Source organism: Chrysemys picta, chromosome 3 (assembly GCF_011386835.1).
Source record: "Chrysemys picta bellii isolate R12L10 chromosome 3, ASM1138683v2, whole genome shotgun sequence".
Lineage (NCBI taxonomy): Eukaryota > Metazoa > Chordata > Testudines > Emydidae > Chrysemys > Chrysemys picta.
In genome coordinates this window covers 47,505,889-47,525,440 of record NC_088793.1, presented here as the reverse complement: position 1 = coordinate 47,525,440, position 19,552 = coordinate 47,505,889, and the positions used below count along the sequence as shown (strand labels likewise).

The 19,552-nt window shown below is 43.9% G+C and overlaps 1 protein-coding gene and 1 long non-coding RNA gene across 3 annotated transcripts in view; both read left to right on the top strand.

The window, feature by feature from the left end:
• The first annotated feature begins 1,164 nt into the window (after positions 1-1,164).
• ELOVL5 (ELOVL fatty acid elongase 5) overlaps positions 1,165-19,552 on the top strand; it is a 51,448-nt gene continuing 33,060 nt past the window's right edge. Inside the window, exon 1 of one of the 2 annotated variants that reach the window (XM_065587803.1) lies at positions 1,165-1,235. In XM_065587803.1, coding sequence (XP_065443875.1) covers positions 1,199-1,235 — 37 coding nt within the window. In that variant the 5' untranslated portion in view covers positions 1,165-1,198. Of the gene's footprint in view, positions 1,913-19,552 lie in introns of both variants that reach the window. The other variant, XM_005300220.5, reaches the window with a different exon arrangement.
• On the top strand, positions 1,924-8,544 carry LOC135982223 (uncharacterized). Its single transcript, XR_010599468.1, has 2 exons — positions 1,924-2,874; positions 5,658-8,544. It is a non-coding gene; the product is annotated as an uncharacterized LOC135982223 (long non-coding RNA).

Genomic DNA, 19,552 nt, shown 5'->3' with positions numbered 1-19,552 from the left:
TGCGCCCGCCCCTCCGATGTCCAGCCCCCACCTTCCTATGGCCAAGTTCCCCCCAAGGGCCCAGATGTTCACAAAGTGCAGGGGCCACAGGGGGGGGGCCTGCAAAGAGGGGGATCATATGGGGGCTCTTGCAGGGGGTGAAGGTAGCAGAGAGGGGGGTGCATGGGATTGTTGCAGGGGGTGGAGGTGGCCAAGAGGTGGAGGGGGTGGGGGTGTAGTGGTAGGGAAAAGACTGCACAGAGGCAAAAGGGGCTCGTTGCAGGGGGTGCAGTGGCAGGGAGGGAGTGGCACAAGGGAGAAGTGGGCAGGAGGGGGTTGTTGCAAGGGGCTGACAGGCGGGGGGGGGGGTGTCTGTGCCCGGGGTTGTTGCAGGGGGGTGAAGGTGGCACGGAGGGGTTTGCACAAGGAAGGAGTGGGCAGAAGGGAGATGGCAGGTGGGAGGGGGTCCCCGAGGTTGATGCAGGAGTGAAGGTGACCATGACTGGCTGGGGGGGGGGTTGCTGGGTGGAGGTTGCCCAGAGGCAAAAGTGGCAGGACAGGGTGGGTTGTTGGGGCGGGGGGTGCACAGGGGAGAAGGTAGCTGGTCAGTGGGTGTTGGAGGGGGTGGTGCTGGCTGGGGGAGGAGTGCCCGACTCGGAGGAGAGCTCCGGGGGCGGCAGGGAGCCCGACTCGGCCCGCGGCACGGGGAAGAAGGCACAGCTGCTAGCACTGGACCCTCCCCTTCCCTGCTCCGCCACTGGGGGGAGGGACTGGCTGCGCTGCAGGCAGCCCCTCTGGAGCCCGGGAGCAGCGACAGCCTTGTGTTCCGCTGTTTAAAAAAAATGTTTGGGGCACCAATTTTTGGCGCCCCCAACCACTTGGCGCCCTAGGCGTCCACCTAGCCGTTGCACTGGCCCTGCCTGCACCATTTCAGGGCCCGCTCTGCCACCCGTTCTCACTACAGGGGGTAAGATGACGAGATGTCCCAATCTTAAAGAGCCAGTCCTGCTATTCGGGGCCTTTTCTTATTTATATAAGAGTCTATTTCTCCCCCCCCCCAACACCCTGTCCTGATTTTTCACATTCGCTATCTGGTCACCCTAGCAGGGGGGCGGGCAGTGTCTGGTCACCCTAGCAGTGAGGAGGAGTGGGGGAGCCTAGGCAGCACCTCCCCACAACCGCCCTGATTGGCTGCCTCGGCCGCCGGCTGACTGGGGTGATGAGCCGAGAGTTTGGGTTTCCAGCGGCAGACAGCGGTGAGCTCAGCGCGGACCCGCCCCGCATGCGGCGTGGGGCATGCTCTGAGCGGCAGAGGGGCCCGGCTGGATGGGAGACATAACGGTCCCGGGCCGGGCTGTGTAGCTTTGCTCGGGGGGGCTAGAGGGGAGGGGCGCGATGGGGCGCAACCAATCCCCATCCCCGCCATTCACTCCTCCCCCAACCCCACTACCCCCGTCTCCTCTGGATCGGACCTCGCCACCCCAACTGTTCCTCGGGATTGTGCTTCACTTGTCCCCATGCCGGTGCTTTGCCCGTCAGCAGCCCTTCGCTCCCAGGGCTCCCCTGCCAGTCAGTCTCGTCCCCTTCTCCCCGCCCCGTCTCTTCCTGTCCCTGTGGGGCTCCCGAGTCCCGAACGTTCCATTATTCCTGGATTGGTCCTGGCGATCATGACGTCATAGCGCCCCCCTTTCCAGGCAGCTTCTCATTTGTCCCCAGCACTATTGTTACGTCACAATCAGCCCACAATTTACTCAGGGGACCGCACTTCCCCCTCTTCCCCCCGCCTTCCTCCGCGCGGCGCCCGGCCCGGCCCTTCCCTTCCCTCCCCGCCTCTGCAGCGTGACAGCGCCGGCCGGTGCAGCCGCTACCTCGCCGCCTCCCTCCTCCAGCACCAGCTGCCGCCGCCCGAAGCTGTTCGCGGAGTGAGGAGAAGGTAAAGTCCTGCCGGGCAAACTTCCCCAGAGCCTCCGGGCCGGGTCCCTGCTGCCACTCCAGGGGGAACGGCAACTTGTGCTGCCCGGCCCGCGCCTGGGGAGCGGCGGCGCCCGTGGGGTGGTGGTGGTGAGCTGGGCCCCCGCCGCAGCCTGTTGGAGCAGCGGCTGGTGGTTGGGCTGGGAGCCGCTGACAGACGGTGCGGGCAGGGGGAAGCGGCGGCGGCCGGGTGGTGGAGGGAGCCTGGTGCTGTTTCCAGGCAGGGTTCATGCAACCGCGCGGCTGCACGCAATAAATAAATAAATAAAAATCCGAACATGAAAGGGCGCGCGGTGCATCCGCCGGCGGGGTGGTGCTGCGTCCAGGCCCGGCGAGCTGGAGCGTACTGCCAGGAGCTAGCGCTGGCTCCCGTGCCTGGGGAAGAGGGCTGGGGAGTAGCTGGAGCTTTTTCGACGGCCGGGAGAGTCGCAACAAGTGGTGCCTCTGGTGTCCTGCTGCTGCTTGGGGGTTTTCCACGCCGGTGCGCGTAGCCAGGAACCGCTCCTGCACCGAGAGCTACTTCGGACTCATCCCCAGCGCCCTGCTGGCTGAGGGGATCGCGACCATTTCCTAGTTCCGGAGGGCAGCCGTGGTCTTGGGGTTGGGAGCCAGGAGTTCTGGCTTTTCAGCTGACTGGCTGCGTGGCCTCTAGTTAGCCACAGAGCCTCCGTGTGTCTTGGTTTAAGTCCCCGCTATAGCACGGTGGTTAGAATCCGCACCTCATTCCCATCGATGTGAGATTAATGAGCGCTTGCAAAGCATGCTGAGATCCTCAAATGGACGGAGCTGTGAAAGCGCAAAGCGGTGCATCATGCTGGTGGATAAACTGAACGTCAGAGGGGAAATTTCCCAGATTGACTATTACTGGGGATTTATTATAGATCTACAATATATTGCCATATGAATGGAAAATGTGCTGGTTTGGTAATGTCTGAAGGTTCTTTCATTTTATGGAATGTAATTAAGTGAAAGCAAATGGGCGGGGGGAGGGTGGAAGGGAGCATAGACTTTCACTTCAAGCTTTTTCTTGATTACAACCACTCAAAAGTGTGATGCAATTTCTCATTACCATGACTACTGCATCCTCTTTAACTTCAGCAGCAGCTGACTTCCTCCTTTTGCTTGCTTGACACATAAGTAGAGAAAGAGGGAATATAGAATGGAAAGCAGGGAAGAATTGTTCCCAGAAGTCGAAGTGTTAATCATAAGGGAATTGTAATCGTTTGTAAAATATCCCCAAAGGTGCCCCTGAAAGAGTTAGATAAACTGCTCCTGAGGGAGGGCTAAACCCTATTATGGTGTAAGAAGATTTCTGCTGCATTTCCCCCTCATGTGATATAATACTAATCCATAATGTATTTGGATGGGAAGAAACAAATTCCAGATTGAACATGTTCCGTGAATAAGAACAACACAGAGATTTTGATCTTAAGGAAGCACCACTGTGCATTAGTATCAGATGAGGTAGGGTTTCAGTAGAGGTGACTGGATATGAACAGTATTTTGGCAATCTAGATTTAGAGCTGGTTGAGAATGTTTTGATTAAGTGTTTTTCTGCCACAAAATTCCAGTTATTCAAAACTGAAACTTTCTGTGGAAATAAATCCATTTCTATGAGAATTTCATTGGGAAGGTTTCTTCAGTCTAGAATGGAATTTTTGGTCAAAACAAGAGAGACATACCAGATAAGCTCAATAGTTAGGGTACTCACCTGAGATATGGGAATCAGGCAGAACAGGGACTTACTAAATATTCTTTAGGCCAGACAGCAAATCAGGCAGAGCAGAAGTTTGAACTTGAGTCTCCCACATCCTAGGGACTGTCCTGACCACTGGCTATTCTGTGTATGGGTATGTAAGAGAGAGATCTTGGTTTTTCATGGAAAAAATTCAAACAGTCTTTATTTCATTCTGTATTAAAATTAAAACAATTTCTGAAACCTGAATTTTTTTGCAAACAGGAAAGCTCATTTTCTGGCCAGCCCTAAACTACCTACACTTAAAAAATGGAATAATACATATGAATTTAAGGGGAAATTTCTGAGTGAGTGTGGGGAGGCAAGCCATTATATTCCATTTATGCAGAGCCATAGAGGGGTGCAATCCTTTTAAAAATGTGAGAAGACTAGGTATCTGTCCTGAATAATTTATTAATCCTTGTGTTACTTAACTAATTTAGATTTTAATCAGGTGAAAGAGCAGACAGGATGGTCTCGATGACTGAAAGGCATTGGTGTTGAGGCATTTTTTTTAAATATAGACATAATGCCTAAGGTATTGTACAAGGTATTTCAGTGTCAGCAAAACTACACATTAAAGCTTTGTGGAAGCCAACTAACCGTTCTACATCTTCTCTACTTAAGTCCCTCCACCTCCTTCCCTAAACACATTAGTCTTCAAAGCCCCTAATCTGACTCTTAAGTACACCCTCCCAGGCAATGTCCATGTTCAGATTCTTGAGAGGTTCCATATTGTAGCCAGCATCCTTTCAACTGTAACTTTGTTGTTATCAAAAGACCCAAGTAGGGTGACCAGACAGCAAGTGTGAAAAATCGGGACGGGGGTGGGGGGTAATAGGAGCCTATATAAGAAAAAGACCCAAAAATCGGGACTGTCCCTATAAAATTGGGACATCTGGTCACCGTAGACCCAAGACATATCCTCTCCGGAGGTGAGCATGTTGGCTGCACAGCGCTCCCAGCCCAGGGAGCAAGAGACTAGCATAAAGGGCCTAACCAGTTGTGGGAGTGCATAATACAACCATTATGCCTCCCCGTGTCCTAATTGACATCTGTTGGTGGGGGAAAGAGTCAGATGCCTGTCTCTGATCAGCAAAGCATTGATGGCTGCTGGTAAAAGTGCAATGCAAGAGGCTGAACAGGGGTATTATTGATTGGAGGGTGGAGGGGAACTAATGCTACTGTAGATAAAGTGCTGGTCTACAGAGTAGGAAGCTACTGAAAATGAATCTGTGCTACCTGAAGCACAGTTATGCAGCTGAAGCTAACAGAAGGTAGGTGTAGTGGTGTGAGGAAATGAGTACGTGTGTTACAGTAACTTTCAACAAGGCTTTGTCTGAGTAGTATTTTCCACAAAACCTCCCACCATCACATTATCACTCGTGGCAGCCACTGTTGGAGTATTAGTGTATTCAGGCCATTGGCAACTGCTAACATTTTAATCATTTGGTTTACACTAATGCTCTTGGTGGACTTGGCCTGGTGGTGGTTTATGGCTGTATAATTTAAATATAGATTCAGGTAAATTTATTTAAGAGTAGGTTAGATAAATGTCTATCAGGGATATCTAGACAGTATTTGGTCCTGCCATGAGGGCAGGGGACTGGACCTGATGACCTCGCGAGGTCCCTTCCAGCCCTAGAATCTGTGAATCTATGAAATGCTGTATTGTATTGGTATTGAGTTGCTAGTTAAACAGGAGGCAGGTATTCAGATTTTCAGGAGGGGGCGCGGGGAGGGGTGGGTAAAACATTTGAGCTTTGTCTATACTAGTACTTATACCATTGTCCTGCCTCATTGGGTCTTATGTACACTGGTAAACTTTGTGGCTGCAAGATACCACTGGGTAGCTTTGCCAATGGTGGTAGTGATGGAAGCTGTAATAGAGACAGGAATCACGTTCTTACCACTGTCATCTAAATCTGTTCGGCAACTATGCCTGGAGTAACATGGATGCTAATTTTTCTAGGGTGGACTAGACAAGGTTGGCGTAAGGAGAGATGAACAACTTTTGATGGGGAATTGGGATAGTTGCCAAATGAGGACTTGTACCCGTCCCGTGTGATGGGAACTGCACCTGCGCTAATGGGATGCGGGCCAGCTACAAATGTCTGAGTATCAGTATTTTTCTGAAGACTTTTGATGCCATTAAATTACATGAGTTGGTCTAGAGGAAATAACTTTTCACCTTTGTTGCATGCCGGAGCCTGATAAAAGGACATTGTACTTAAATTACCAAGCTTATATTTTAAGACTGTTTTTAAAGGTGAAGACTGCATTTCTGGATAACAAGACTCACAGGTCAAGTAAACTGAAAGAGAAGCCAAAGTTTGCTTATATAACTGAATTCCTTGAAGGGTACATATTGCTTAACAAAAACACACTGGAAAAACTCCAGGGGTGTCTCTAAGTGCCTGTTATGCTTAATGTCTTTATTGAAAATGAGTTAATACACTTGCACATTGACACGCAGAAGATTTGTAACTGCAAAAGAGGATAGTAGCAAAAATAATTGACATGAGTTCTGTTGTGTAAGATTAGGAAGAGACTGACAAAATGGACCTTTTGTTCTATTATATAGTGCATGCTGTGTTTTAAAACTGTTACATGTATGACACTTTTATATTGTATTTTATATGTCTCATCTACTGATGTATCAAGTATCTCACCTGTTACATTGTTTCACTGTTAATACATTGGTGTGGAGAAGTGTAAACAAGGTCAGAGGAATTCTCATATCACATACTTGGTCCCTGTTAACACAAGGGTTAGAATCAAGCATTCAAATAGGAATTTTCCCTTCTCTATCCACTTCTTTTCCTCTCTGACCATTTAATGTCATCTAGATGAGGAATTAAATAGAGATGAAGTGATTAATTGAGTTGAAAATGCAATTATGTCAATTAAGAAATATCTAATTTGATAAGAATCCCAGATGATGGGGCTCCAGACCAAAATATCTTCAAGTGGGTAATCTCACTACTTATGGTTGTTTGGAAATGGGTTGAAGACTCATGATTTTAAAACTGAGAAGTAGCTTGTTTAAAGATTTCAAACCTATTTCATGTGCTTGCTGAGGTTCCTAAAGTAAGAATCTTTTTTAAGGTAATGGGAGTTAAAATGTTTAGGCCTGGGAAGTTTAAAGTAGCTGGGCTGTGTTCTAAATCGACTGTTGGGGAAAATGTTTTGTTGTAAATTATATTCAGGTGATAATTGGGAACCTTCCAACACTGGACAGCCCTTCTTTCTGTGCCTTTGCCACTTTGCTGTCCCAACCTTTGTGGCCATACATGACTCACTTCTGCTTCAGCAAGGCTTGAAAAAATTACCCCAACACCTGTGCCCAAAGTCTACTTACTAGATTGAAATGCATCAGTGCCCTATGCCACTCGCCCCATCTCCCAGTGGTCAGGTATCACAACAGTCCTTGGTCTATTGCTAGCTGAACTGTGAGTTCCCAATTAATGTCCCCTCCCCTGCACAAATTATCTAAGTGTGTGTGTGTGTGTGTGTGTGTTTCAGGGGGGTGAAAAATGAATACTATGATGCCTGTAAATAAATTAACTAATGCTGTACCTGCCACACCCTCTCCCCCCTCCCCCAGCCCCAAATGAAATTAATGCTGGGCAACCCTCTTGCACTGTAAATACATTCGTTGCCCCTAAATATAGTCCTCTGTTGGGGTGATGGAGGGCTGAGGTGTCCCTCCTCCTGGACTGGACCCCAGCCCATGCAGAAACAGGGAGAGGTGCGTTGAGGACTGGAGAGGCCCTGGCCAGCCTGAAAAGGAGTGATAGCCCTCTGCCTATCTCCCTGACAGAAGGCTCTTGTATGGGTGACCACCTTATCAAGCAGAGGGCCCTTACATGGGTGGGGGGTGGATTCTGAGGGATTCTGGTGAAGTGGTATACTGCCACTGTCCCAGCTAACATCTGTTGGAATCCCCTACGCTTGCAGAGAATCTCTCCCATCCCAGAAGAGGTAGTATTGGAGGGACCCCTTCATGCGTGTAGAGCTTTCATGGGGCTTCTAGTGTTTCTAGTTCCAAATGGTGGTGGCTATTCCTCCACTACCCTAACAGGTGGCAGTCGGGCCCCCTAGTCTCCTATAGCATTGGTGGTGGTGCTGGCATTGTTTCTCTGCAGATGTACAAAGGTGGTCCATGTTTAATTCCACACTGTCTTTGTAGATGGAACCTGTCTTAAGCTGGTTCGCAAGGCTACCATGCTCCATCAAAGTTCCACTTCATGACACCTACAAGAAATTGGCAAACTAGGCACCTATATACTTTGATATCTCGCATGCTATGTGCATTAGTAGCATAGTGACACTGAGTAACAATATCTTACTGATATTGCCTTTGTCCTTCCCCTTCTACACTGCTTGTGTTGCCTCCCTTCAATGTTATGTCTGAAATTAGTTTGTGAGCTCTTTGGGGTAGTGCTCCTATTTTCCTTTCAGTATTGTGAAATACTTAGTGTTCTGTGGAGAACAGTGAAATATTAATGTAGGGGAATATCATGAAATTGATCATACTTAGCACTTTTCATCCATAGATCTCAAAATATTTCACATGGTGAGTAAGCATCTGTGAGAGATTGACAATATCCTGAACAAACTCTATGGAATTAAGATAAATGTTATTGAATTAAGTTAACCTTATTGAATTAGGGTTAATACCTTTGGTGTACATTGTATTCAGATGCATTTGTGTATGTGTTATTGAGTAATTGTATAACTTCCATGAGAATGTTGTACCAATAGAATAAAAACCAGCAGGATCTTATTAAGAGGGATAAGGCAAAGATGCCACATTTATTGTAAATATAATGATAAAGCAAAAGAGTAAAAGTAAACAACATTGTTTGACTACTTATTCCTATCACTACTTATTCCTTACACACACATTCATTCAAGTTCTGTATTGGTGTTATAGTTACCAGCCTAGAAGTTGCTCATGCCAAGTTACTGGCCAGGTATCTTGGTCATGAGGATGGAGCCAAGTCTGTGTCAGGTGCACCTGATGCTCCTGGAGGCTGGCAGCAGAACCAGAGACTCAAAGTCCTCAATCTTTAGAGTCCATTCTTATAGGAATTAATTCCTATGTTAGTTTATGGGAGCTGTTTCATCCTGCTGCTGCTGACTCAATCAGCAGATGGCACATTCCTGGTGGCTCCACACTGTCCAAAGTTTGTGTTTCTCATCCTTCCAGGTGATGGGTATTGCAAGTTAAAACAACAGTCAGTCAGTCCGGGCACTGCATCCACTCCACTGCATCTCAGGATTGTGTATGCTTTTTACTAAAACAGAATTTTACCTCAGTGGCTATGCTTCATTAATGGTAGCTACTTGAATGACACATCACATTTCTAGTTGGTAGGAATACAAACCTCTTGCATGGACCTCTAGTTTCTCTGGATTTATTAACCTTTAGTTTAAATTACTACACCAAAAACCTGTCCAACAGATGGGGATATTGTTTATGTTGGTTTGGTTTGTCAGGTTACAGTAAAGCTTGCAGTAAATGAAGCTGGCTTGTTGTTTTTATGTAATATCAAACTATAGATCAGGAGTCTTAAATTTTTCCTCCTATGATCTAAAATCCAGCCACATCCTTGTACCCTTTGTGCCACTTTTGCAATGATTTAAATGAGATGCTAATTCTATTGTTACCTCAAAGGATCTCCACTCCCCTCCCTTCTGTTCACTACCTTGAGGAGAAAAGTAGCACTCTGTGGTTGGAAGAATAACTCCTCTTGCTCTCTACCCAGAGGGTTAGAACTCCTGTTGTAGAATTAAGGCGATGAACTTCAGCTCAAATGATGCTCTGGCTGTTGAGGAATATATGGCATGGGAGACTTCTTTTGTTAGTGTCACAGTTCTTATGGATGTTGCTGATGGTGATGCTTTGAAGGGTTTAACCCAAACTGGCATGTACTGAGATGAGGAAGTAAACATTTAATTTCATATAACTTACACTATTACTTGGATTTATGCCATTCATTTCAGTAAAATATTGATGAGATAAGTGGCTTTTCTTTGCTTCCACTTTAAATGTTATGTTACATTTCATATTACTTTTTATATTGTATTTAAAGTGTTACAAGTGAATCTTTAAGTAGCAGATGTTTACCATGGAAGTCTAATTGTGTATTTTTTTTTCTTGAACCACAGGCTTATAACATTTATTCTTTCCTGACCACAAATGCTGCTTGCTGGCACCAGCTCTGAATTGTTTGTCTCAGACTAGGGCAGCAGATCTGTCCATCAGTCCATACTTGTACAATGGCTTTTTAGTTTCTGCTAAGCTTTACTTGTCATGTGAGGAGCACAGTTCATTGCATCCATCAGTTCCTGATTATAGGAAAGGCAGCTCTGTTTGTTACAGTGATCAGAATTTCTTGTTCACATCAAAAATATATTTTTTCTGGACAGGAAACTAACACTGACCAACAAGCCTAGCAACTTTAGGTTTGTGTCCACCATTTTCCTTCTTCGTCACTCTTTCATCACTTTTCTGCCTATAAAAAATGTCTAGCCATACACTTATTTACATGATCTGCTCTACTGGCTTTGACAGTGTCTTTCATGTTCATTATTTTAGTGATAATTCTGATTAATTTTCTCACTTTCCCTTATTCTTTAAAGCCTGTCTACACAGCAACTGTAACCAAGCTTCATAATCCATTCATGACATCATAATTTGAATCAGCTACAACAAACAAGGCTGAGCTGTGCCCGCACAGCTTCTCTTTTCACAACAGTCACATTTGTGCATCCATGCCCACCACGCTGCCTACTGATGTGTCCATACATTCTCAGAAAATCTGGGCAGTTCTCGTGTAGTCTCTCTACATGGGAAATGCACACAGAGAGCAGCACCAGGAGCCCCTGAAGCAATGCACTCCGGCACGCCCTACCACACCTAGCTGGGAAGAAGTGTTCCTGGTGAAGCTGGCTATACATGCGGGTCTAGGAAGCTGTATCTATACTGTAGATAACCAGGATGATCAGGTTATAGGAAGACAAGCATGTTTCAGCCTAAGTCAATGAAAGGGTAAAACATTAACTGCTACCTTTACTTCTGGAATATCAACTATACTGTGTGGGCAAAAACAATGTTTAGAGTCAACTGCATCCCTGAGGCTACACACCGTGTTAAGTTATTGTGAAAAGAGCATTGTCCTGACTTTTGAACCCTTCACCAACTACCTATATAATTCTGAAATCTTCAGAACTGCCTCCTGAGCAAGATAAAGCCTAAATCTTTTAGGCTTTATTTGTGACAAATTCCTGAAAGCTATATCTTCATTGCCCTTTGTTTTGTCCTTTCAAGGGCAATAATAATCATGCTTTGAAACAGAAACCAAAGCAAGAACATGGCACTCTGTCTTAGGGCTGACAATGCCTTATAGAACAAACATAGCTTGTGTTAATTTTTTATCCTTCCACTGATTTCTCAGTTTCCCATTACAGGGTGGTTTCAGTGTAGAGGTGTGTGTGAAGAGAAACATTAGCATTTTTTCCAAGGGGTTTTTCTATAACTCTGCCTAAAATCAACTGTCTAGTTGGCTTATGTCTACTCTAATCCATTCACTAGATAATTAATTTATAAATAAAATCATGGAGCAGTTGCAAGACCATAGCTAAAGTTGCACAGCATAATTTGTTTACACTAACTCACTTGCTCACTCTGTTGCTGGAAAGAAAGAGACTGGTGGAAGGAACAGAAGGTAAGATTACTCAGGGAAGAGGAAAAGGATGCAAGATCACTTCCCTGGACAGCGCTGTATGTGAAGACAAGCCCTATTTTTCCATTGCTACAATAGACATGAATAAAATTTGTATGGATACATAAATGATTTTTGTATATAAGATTAATGATTTTGGTCTGAGCAGAGAGCTATGATGCTTGGTATTATCATGACAATACCTCAGACTCCCTATCGAATTTGGTCTTCTGTAGATTGCTATTTTTATAGTTTGGCTCAAATCATTGCCATGGATGTCAATTATCATTTTAAGTGTAATGTATTATGAGACTCAAAGCTAACTCCTCTAAATACAGCCCCTTTCCTCCAGGATCTTCACTTTCTGGTTAGTCTGAAAGAGGCAAGAAGCTATCTTCACTGACTCCAACTGAGTGCAAGCAAATAATGTGTTTTAATATGGCTAAATGTAAATGTATACATCCAGCTGCAAAGAATGTAGGCCATACTTGTACAATGTGGGTCTCTACTCTGGGAAGCAGGGACTCTGAAAAAGATTTGAGGGTCCCGGTGGATAATCACTGAACGTGAGCCTCTAGTGTGACGCTGTGGCTAAAAAAGCCATGTGATCTTGGAATGCAGAAACCGGAATCTGGTCTAGGAGCAGTGAGGTTATTTTACCTCTGTATTTGGCACTGGTCTGACTGCAGTTGGAGTACTGTGTCCAGTTCTGGTGTCCTCAATTCAAGAAGGATGCTGATAAATTGGAGAGGGCTCTGAGAAGAGCCACAAGAATGATTAAAGGGTTAGAAAACATATCTTATAATGCTAGACTCAGAGTTTGTTCTGTTTAGATTAACAAAGTGAATGTTAAGGGGTGGCTTTATTGTAGTCTAGAAGTACCTAAGTGGGGAACAAATAGTTAATAATGGGCTCATCAATCTAGCAGAGACAGGTGTAAAACAATACAATGACTAGAAGTTTAAGCTAGACTAATTCAGCCTGGAAACAAGGTGTAAATTTTTAATGGTGAGAGTAATTAACTATTGGAACAATTTACCAAGGATTGTGGTGGATTCTCCTTCACTGACGATTGGATGTTTTCTAAAAGATATGTTCTCGGAATTACTTTGCACAGTTCTGTGGCCCATGTAATAGAGGAAGTCAGACTAGATGATCATAATGGTCCTTTCTGGCCTGGGAATCCATGAATCTATTTAGTCATTTGGCTGAATCCCTGTATTTAAATTTCTATTTTTTTTCTATATACTTTAACTTTTATCAGTTGTGTTTTTCTTGGACTGTGGTACACTGTGTTTTAGGTTGTGCCAAAACATTGGAAGCAGCTTTCTTTGAGAAGTCTTACAATATATTTGGCCTTTTCACAGCTAATATTCTCCTGTTCCTTAACATTTATTCCTATATTGTCAAAAATCTGATTCCTGAGTCAGATCCATCTTTCTTGTCTCCCTGCTTCAGACAGAAGCAAAGTGAAATACCTTTTTAACAGATCAGCAGTTTCCTTAGTCTTCTGAATACTCCACATTTGGCCCTTTTTTCCTCTTTCAGTTCACCTTCTTAGTTCTGATTTTGGGACTATATTTATTTATAAATTCTACTTGACATTCAGTATGTTTTTTGCCATTTTTAACATTTTTGCTTTCACAATTTTACAGTTCTCACACGATCATCCATATTTGTAAAGATATGTGTATAACGTACATCTGTTACACACTATTAAACAGCAGCTAATTTAAGTAATTCTGCTTTCTGATTATATAGACATCTGGCATTTGTCCAATGTATATTAAACCTCCTTTTTCCTATGGTGTCAGACTTTGTCTTTGCTTAAAACTTAGGTTGATATAGCTATAGGACTCAGGGACAGGGATGCTGGGGGTGTGGCAGTACCCCTTGCCTTGAAGTAGTTTGCATCATATACAGGGTTTATAGTTTTGTTCAATGACTTTCAGCACCCCCACTATAAAAACTGTCCCAACGCCACTGCTCAGGGGTGTAAAAAATCTGTATCCCTGAGAGCCATAGCTATGTTGGCCTTATCCCTGGTGTAAACACAACTAGGTCGATGGAAGAATGCTTCGACCTAGCCACCATCACTCAGAGAGGCAGTGGTCTTACAGTGACAGGAAAAACCCCTTACATCGCTGTAGGCCATGTCTATGTTCCAGGGCTATGACTGCATAGCCATGGTGCCATAACTATGATGCTGTAGTCCCTGCAGCATAGACACAATCTCATTATCTCTTAATGTCAGACTAGTGGGTGTGGAACCTTAGGGCAGGTCTACACTATGGGGCTAAGTCGACCTAAGTTAAGCAACTCCAGCTACGTGAATAATGTAGCTGGAGTCGACTTACCTTAGGTTGACTTAATGCAGTGTCTACAACACGCTGGGTTGATGGGAGAAACTCTCCCATTGACTTACCTTATGCTTCTCGTTCCGGTGGAGTACCGGAGTTGATGGGAGAGCAATTGGTGGTTGATTTAGTGGGTCTTCACTAGACTGGCTAAATTGACCTCTGATGGATCAATCGCTCTGCGTCAGTTCCCCAGGTAATTACAGACAAGCCCTAAGATCTGTGTAGCAAAGCTTCAGAGAGGTGTTTTAGCCTGGGGTACCTTGTTCTGAAGCATGAAGACTGCTTTTCAGAACACAGAATAGCTATAAGATGAGTTGAGCTCTGTCTTCTGCTTTTTAGATGGCTGGTTAGTCTTTAGTGTCTTCCTTTTTGGAGCAGACTCTTCTATACCAAAGGACCGTGTTTATCCCATAAATCATTGCATTTTGGGGTAGATGCATTAAAATAGTAAAACTTTGTCTATCCAAACTTTAAAACTTGGGTTTCAGTATAATTGGCTTCTTTGTACAAATATGACACTCTTTTGAATAGAAATGATAACTTCATAGTGCTTTTTGAATATCTGGATTCTTTTGAAATTCTTGTCTGTTTTGTGGTGTTGCATGATGAAGACAAATTATTCACTGTACCAAAGTATTTGTCCCCACATACTGAAAGGAAAGGTAAACTGCTGCATTTCAGCTTGCAGAAACTAAATTTTGGGGAAACCAGAAAATTACCCTTGTTTAGTGCCAGAGGCTTCACCAGTGGACCTCTGTGAATGCCCATCCTGTATATGAAATCCTAACTTCTAGGGGTCACAGGAGGGCTGCAGCACATTTGCAAGTTCAGGGTTTTCCCATAAAGCAGCATTTTTCCGAAGTGTGGGGCATAAAAAAACTAGCTAAGGGAGCTTGGAAAATGTTAAAAGCTGACATCTTAATTTATACACCACCTGGCACGGTTGCAGGGTGTGTGTATGACTAGTTGTTTTTTTTTTTGAAGGGGCTGTTCAGTTTTCAAAAGCTTGGCAAATGTTAAAATGTGGTGACTGTATACTTCATTGTGTACACCCACATTTTCATTGAAAGCCTCCCACAACAACTTGATCCAAAAATCTATTACTTGCAAATGTAATTGTAAGCTTCTATTAAACTCGTGCACCCCAGGAGTGAGATGGGGAGGGAGAGAAATGGAAAACTTAGGTGGAGAATGTAACAGGCTGATAAGTCTTTGGGAAACTCTAGGTAATTTTTAAGCGGAGCAAGTTCCTCAGTGGTCTTTACTACAAATTGTACATTTAAAGTTTCGATATGATTGCACTAAGCATTTCCCCAAGTTGTGTTGAGTTGAGTCAGTTTTTCCAACAAGTTGATTCATGCTGTCTCCTGCCTGTGGAGAAAAGTAACCTGTATGATTACTGCAGAATACAAGAAGTTGCAGTGTTTGATGCATCCTGGAGCAGAGGTCTCTGATGAAACATTATCTCAAAAGCACAGCCATTGTCTGCATAAGGAGATTTACAGATGAAAATATTTCTGTAGTTACTCCACTGTTGGGTGGACAGTTTTCACTGGGGTAACTGACTGAATTCAGAATTTTGACATGGAAAATCCCATGTCAAATCAAACTATTTGTTTGTTTAGTTTAGTTTCCCACTTCTTGCAGAAGCCAATATCATGTGCTTTTGGTAAAGGTGAAGACCCCAATAACTGTAGCCAGTTTTACAGTGGTAAAGGGAGAAAACATATGGGTGAGAATTCCTGGTCCCCACAGGTGATCACCCTACACCTGGTAGTATGAGATCAGGCTATTTTATTATCTTGCATAGCAACAAATGTTGGTGATAAAAGTATTTAGCCCCCCTTAAATTCAACCATAGTCCTGGACTCTGAACTTCTGTGGCAGTAAATTTCACAAGCTGACTACGTGCTGCTCCAAGCAGTATTTCTCTTTCTTGGTTCCAAACTTCGACCAATCATTTACATAATTTGAGGACACTTGATGAAGAAAACAAAAAAGGAGGAAATGCTCATTCATTTTGGCCTTTATTACTTTGAATGAATTCCAGTCAAGTCCCTTCTTGCTTTTTTTTAACCACTTTACTGGCTTAAACAATCTTAGTTTTTGATAGGTATACCACAACTGGCGCGCACTATCATTGCCCTTCTGCAGATAGGTTTGATTTCTCCTGTACCTTTCTGGAAAAGAGATCATGACAGGGCACATTATTACAGAAGTGTGTTTACCATTTTTCAAAATGGTAAGCAAATTTTTGGCACTTTTTTTTTTTTAAGTTGTTTGTTTTAACTAAACTTCCAGCTCTAGGGTTATGTTTTGAGCAGCGTTAGTCTCTAAGGTGCCACAAGTACTCCTGTTCTTTTTGCGGATACAGACTAACACGGCTGCTACTCTGAAACCTGACATAAAGACTGTTACTGGAGTCCTAATTCCATTTTCTTCTTCCCTTCCCTCTCCCACAATAATTCCATCATGTTTTGTCTGGGGTTGGCTGAGGCATTCACTCTGCTTTTTTTGACAGCACAAGGATATATGAGAATACTTTCCTCCATTGTTCAAGGGTCTATAGTGAACAGTGTCCATTGGCACAATGTCAACATCTTAGAATCAAGCTTAGCAAGCAATGGTGCAGCCCTGATCATATGGTATTAAGTAGCTATTTTACAAGACCACAATGTTGGAATATTAAAGACATTTTTAATTTAGGTTTTCAGAGTGTCCTCCTGTATCCCCAGCTACAAGTGGTCCCTCAAACATTACCATCTGTGATGCTGTAACTTGCTATATATCCCTCAGTGAACACACACTATCAACCTCCTCCCTGCACCACCCTCAACTTCCTTCCATGCCTCTTCCTATTTGTTTCCCTGCTTTTTATTGAATTACGGTATCTAGTCACCGTATGATCCCTGGATAATCTCTTTTTAACTAATCCTGTTTATTGGATAGCTATCCTCCGAGTACTCTTGCCAGGCACAGTATTTGACTTGTCCAATAACAGTGTAATGGTTCTTATTCTCTGACCAAACAGAATGTGCATACTTTAAACTAATAAATCAAAAGCCATGAGCAAGGCAACACCTGAAATCCAAGCTAATTCCTGTAGGTTCTGTTTTGTACTTGAATGTCACTTGCTAAGATTTTTTTTTTTCTTTCACATTTCTGTTTCAGACTTGGCAAGATGCCATTCAAAAGCTACAGAGGGTCCTGTGGCACCTTTGAGACTAACAGAAGTACTGGGAGCATAAGCTTTCGTGGGTAAGAACCTCACTTCTTCAGATGCAAGAAGTGAGGTTCTTACCCACGAAAGCTTATGCTCCCAGTACTTCTGTTAGTCTCAAAGGTGCCACAGGACCCTCTGTTGCTTTTTACAGATTCAGACTAACACGGCTACCCCTCTGATACATTCAAAAGCTGCAACAGCAGTATTTGTGCAGTAATAGAAGGGTATACTGGCAATGAGTGTCCTTTTACAGCTGTTAGACAGTACATTTCTGCCTTATGATATTCATAGGGTTCAAACTTCTTTTGGCATTGTATAGGACTAATGTCCCCTCACCCCGCTTCTCCAATCTTAATTCTTACATCTGAAATCCAGTTCATTAGGCAATCAAAGATGTAGATTTCTTATGGACAAAGGGCAAAATTCTCCTCTTGTATGACAGTTTTCAGGGCTGCTGTTCTATGTAGATTTCCTGGGAGGCCCAGAACTCCCTTTGATGGTAGTGGGAGTTCTGTGCTTGTAGGGAGAGTACAACAGTGGAGTTGGAAACTGCCATGTAGAACACAGCATACCTTTCAGGTACATGAATTCTCTCAGTACTTTAGGAGTGGCCAGGTGATTGGACCTTTAAACTCTCTTCTCAATAAGTGTTTTCCATGCATACCTGTGGATTTCAGCCATGGAACTAAGTGCCTTGTGGAAGAGGGCTGCTTAGCCTGTGTATTTTTTAGCAAGAATCCCAGTCGATGCAGACTCCAGGACACCCTTCTTCACTATATCTCTCGGCAGAGGTTGAAGGTTGAGATGTTTTGCGTGGAAATTCACAAATCTGATATTTAAGTGGTCTACTGTATTTAAAAAAGAGAGAGCAAGAGATTAAACCTGTTTGCAAAACATATCAAGTCTTACACTCAGAAAAAAGCAGAGCTAGATAAAAATGATATACTTTGGCCTGGTATACGCTGGGGGGGGCGGGGGTGGGGAGGGATGTAAGTTACGCAACTTCAGCTACATGGATAACCTAGCTGAAGTCGACATACTTAGATCTACGTACTGTGGTATCTTCACTATGGTGAGTCGACTGCTGCTGCTCCCCTATCGACTCTGCCTGCACCTCTTGCCGAGCTGGAGTACAGGAGTTGACGGGAGAGCGCTCAGGGATCAATTTATTGCGTCTAGACTAGCGTTTTGGCGTCCCTTCTGACCAAGTATGTCAGACTCGCGCTGTCTTTTGTCCTCTCTCTTGCCCCATCAGTTATTGTCTGTGATCCTTTTGATCTTAAAGGTGTTAGTCTGTCTTAAAATCAGGCATCACCCCAGGAAAATACTTACCCATTTTTATTATGGTAGTATCCAGACATTCCCATCAAGAAAAGGGCTCTGTTGTGATAGGGACTGTACAAAGATAGACATGTTCCTACTTTAAAAAACTTACTCTAAGAAGACAATTTACCTAATAACTTAATTTTCAGGCTAGCAGATGAGTGGGGTGAAAAATATTTGCTGGGCCACACCCTCAAGGTCATGCCCTTGGTGTTTAAAGGAATAAACTGTTGCCTGCTGTCTATCTTGTACTGTATTTAATTATAGTACCTGTCAACTTTCTATTATGCATTTAAAGAATGTTAGTTACCATGCTTCTCTTACACTTGTTTTATCTTCTTTTCTTTCCTTTCCTGGCTTCTTTCTTTCTTTCTTTCTCAGTACCCTAATTTATCCGATCAGAACCTTCCACTCTCTCTCAGCCACCAGCTCCCAAACTCTCTCAAACCCTTCCCATCCACTTCCTCATATATAGCACTTTGAAAACTTTATCGTACAACTTTAATTGTTAAACTGCTAAACTAAAATGAGGCCCTACTATCTGTGGACAACACCCTGGTGAGAAGTCAAAATCCCTGGCACTTGGAGGTTGCTTTTACTTCTCCCAGGGGCTAATCTTTTATAGCCTCTGGCTAGTAAGTATCTAGTAAACTAGTAGGGAGTTGTTCCTGAAGACAGAAGGGGAACTCTCAGGGATCCCTGAATTCTTCCTTATACACCTCCACCCCGATATAATGTGACCCGATATAACACGAATTTGGATATAACATGGTAAAGCATGCTCTGGGGGGGCGGGGCTGCACACTCTGGATCAAAGCAAGTTCGATATAACGCAGTTTCACCTATAACGCAGTAAGATTTTTTTTTGGCTCCCGAGGACAGCGTTATATCAAGGTAGAGGGGTAGTATTTTCTAAATAGATCTGCAGTGGTTTCTAACCTTCCCCCCTTTTTAGTGAGAGAGTATCCCTTAGACTGGAATAGGGTACATCTTTCTAGTGAGGAGACTTGTAGATTGTTCTGCTTTGTTGGCTTGTCTCAGTGTTCCTATTAATGTATTTTATTTAGTACTAGGTGTTCCTTGTTCTTGGCTATCGTCCCTAGTTTTCTTCTTCAGGCTTAAGATATTTATCACAAAGAAATCATAGAATATCTGGGTTGGAAGGTACCTCAGGAGGTCATCTAGTACAACCCCCTGCTCAAAGCAGGACTTTTCCCCCAGACAATTC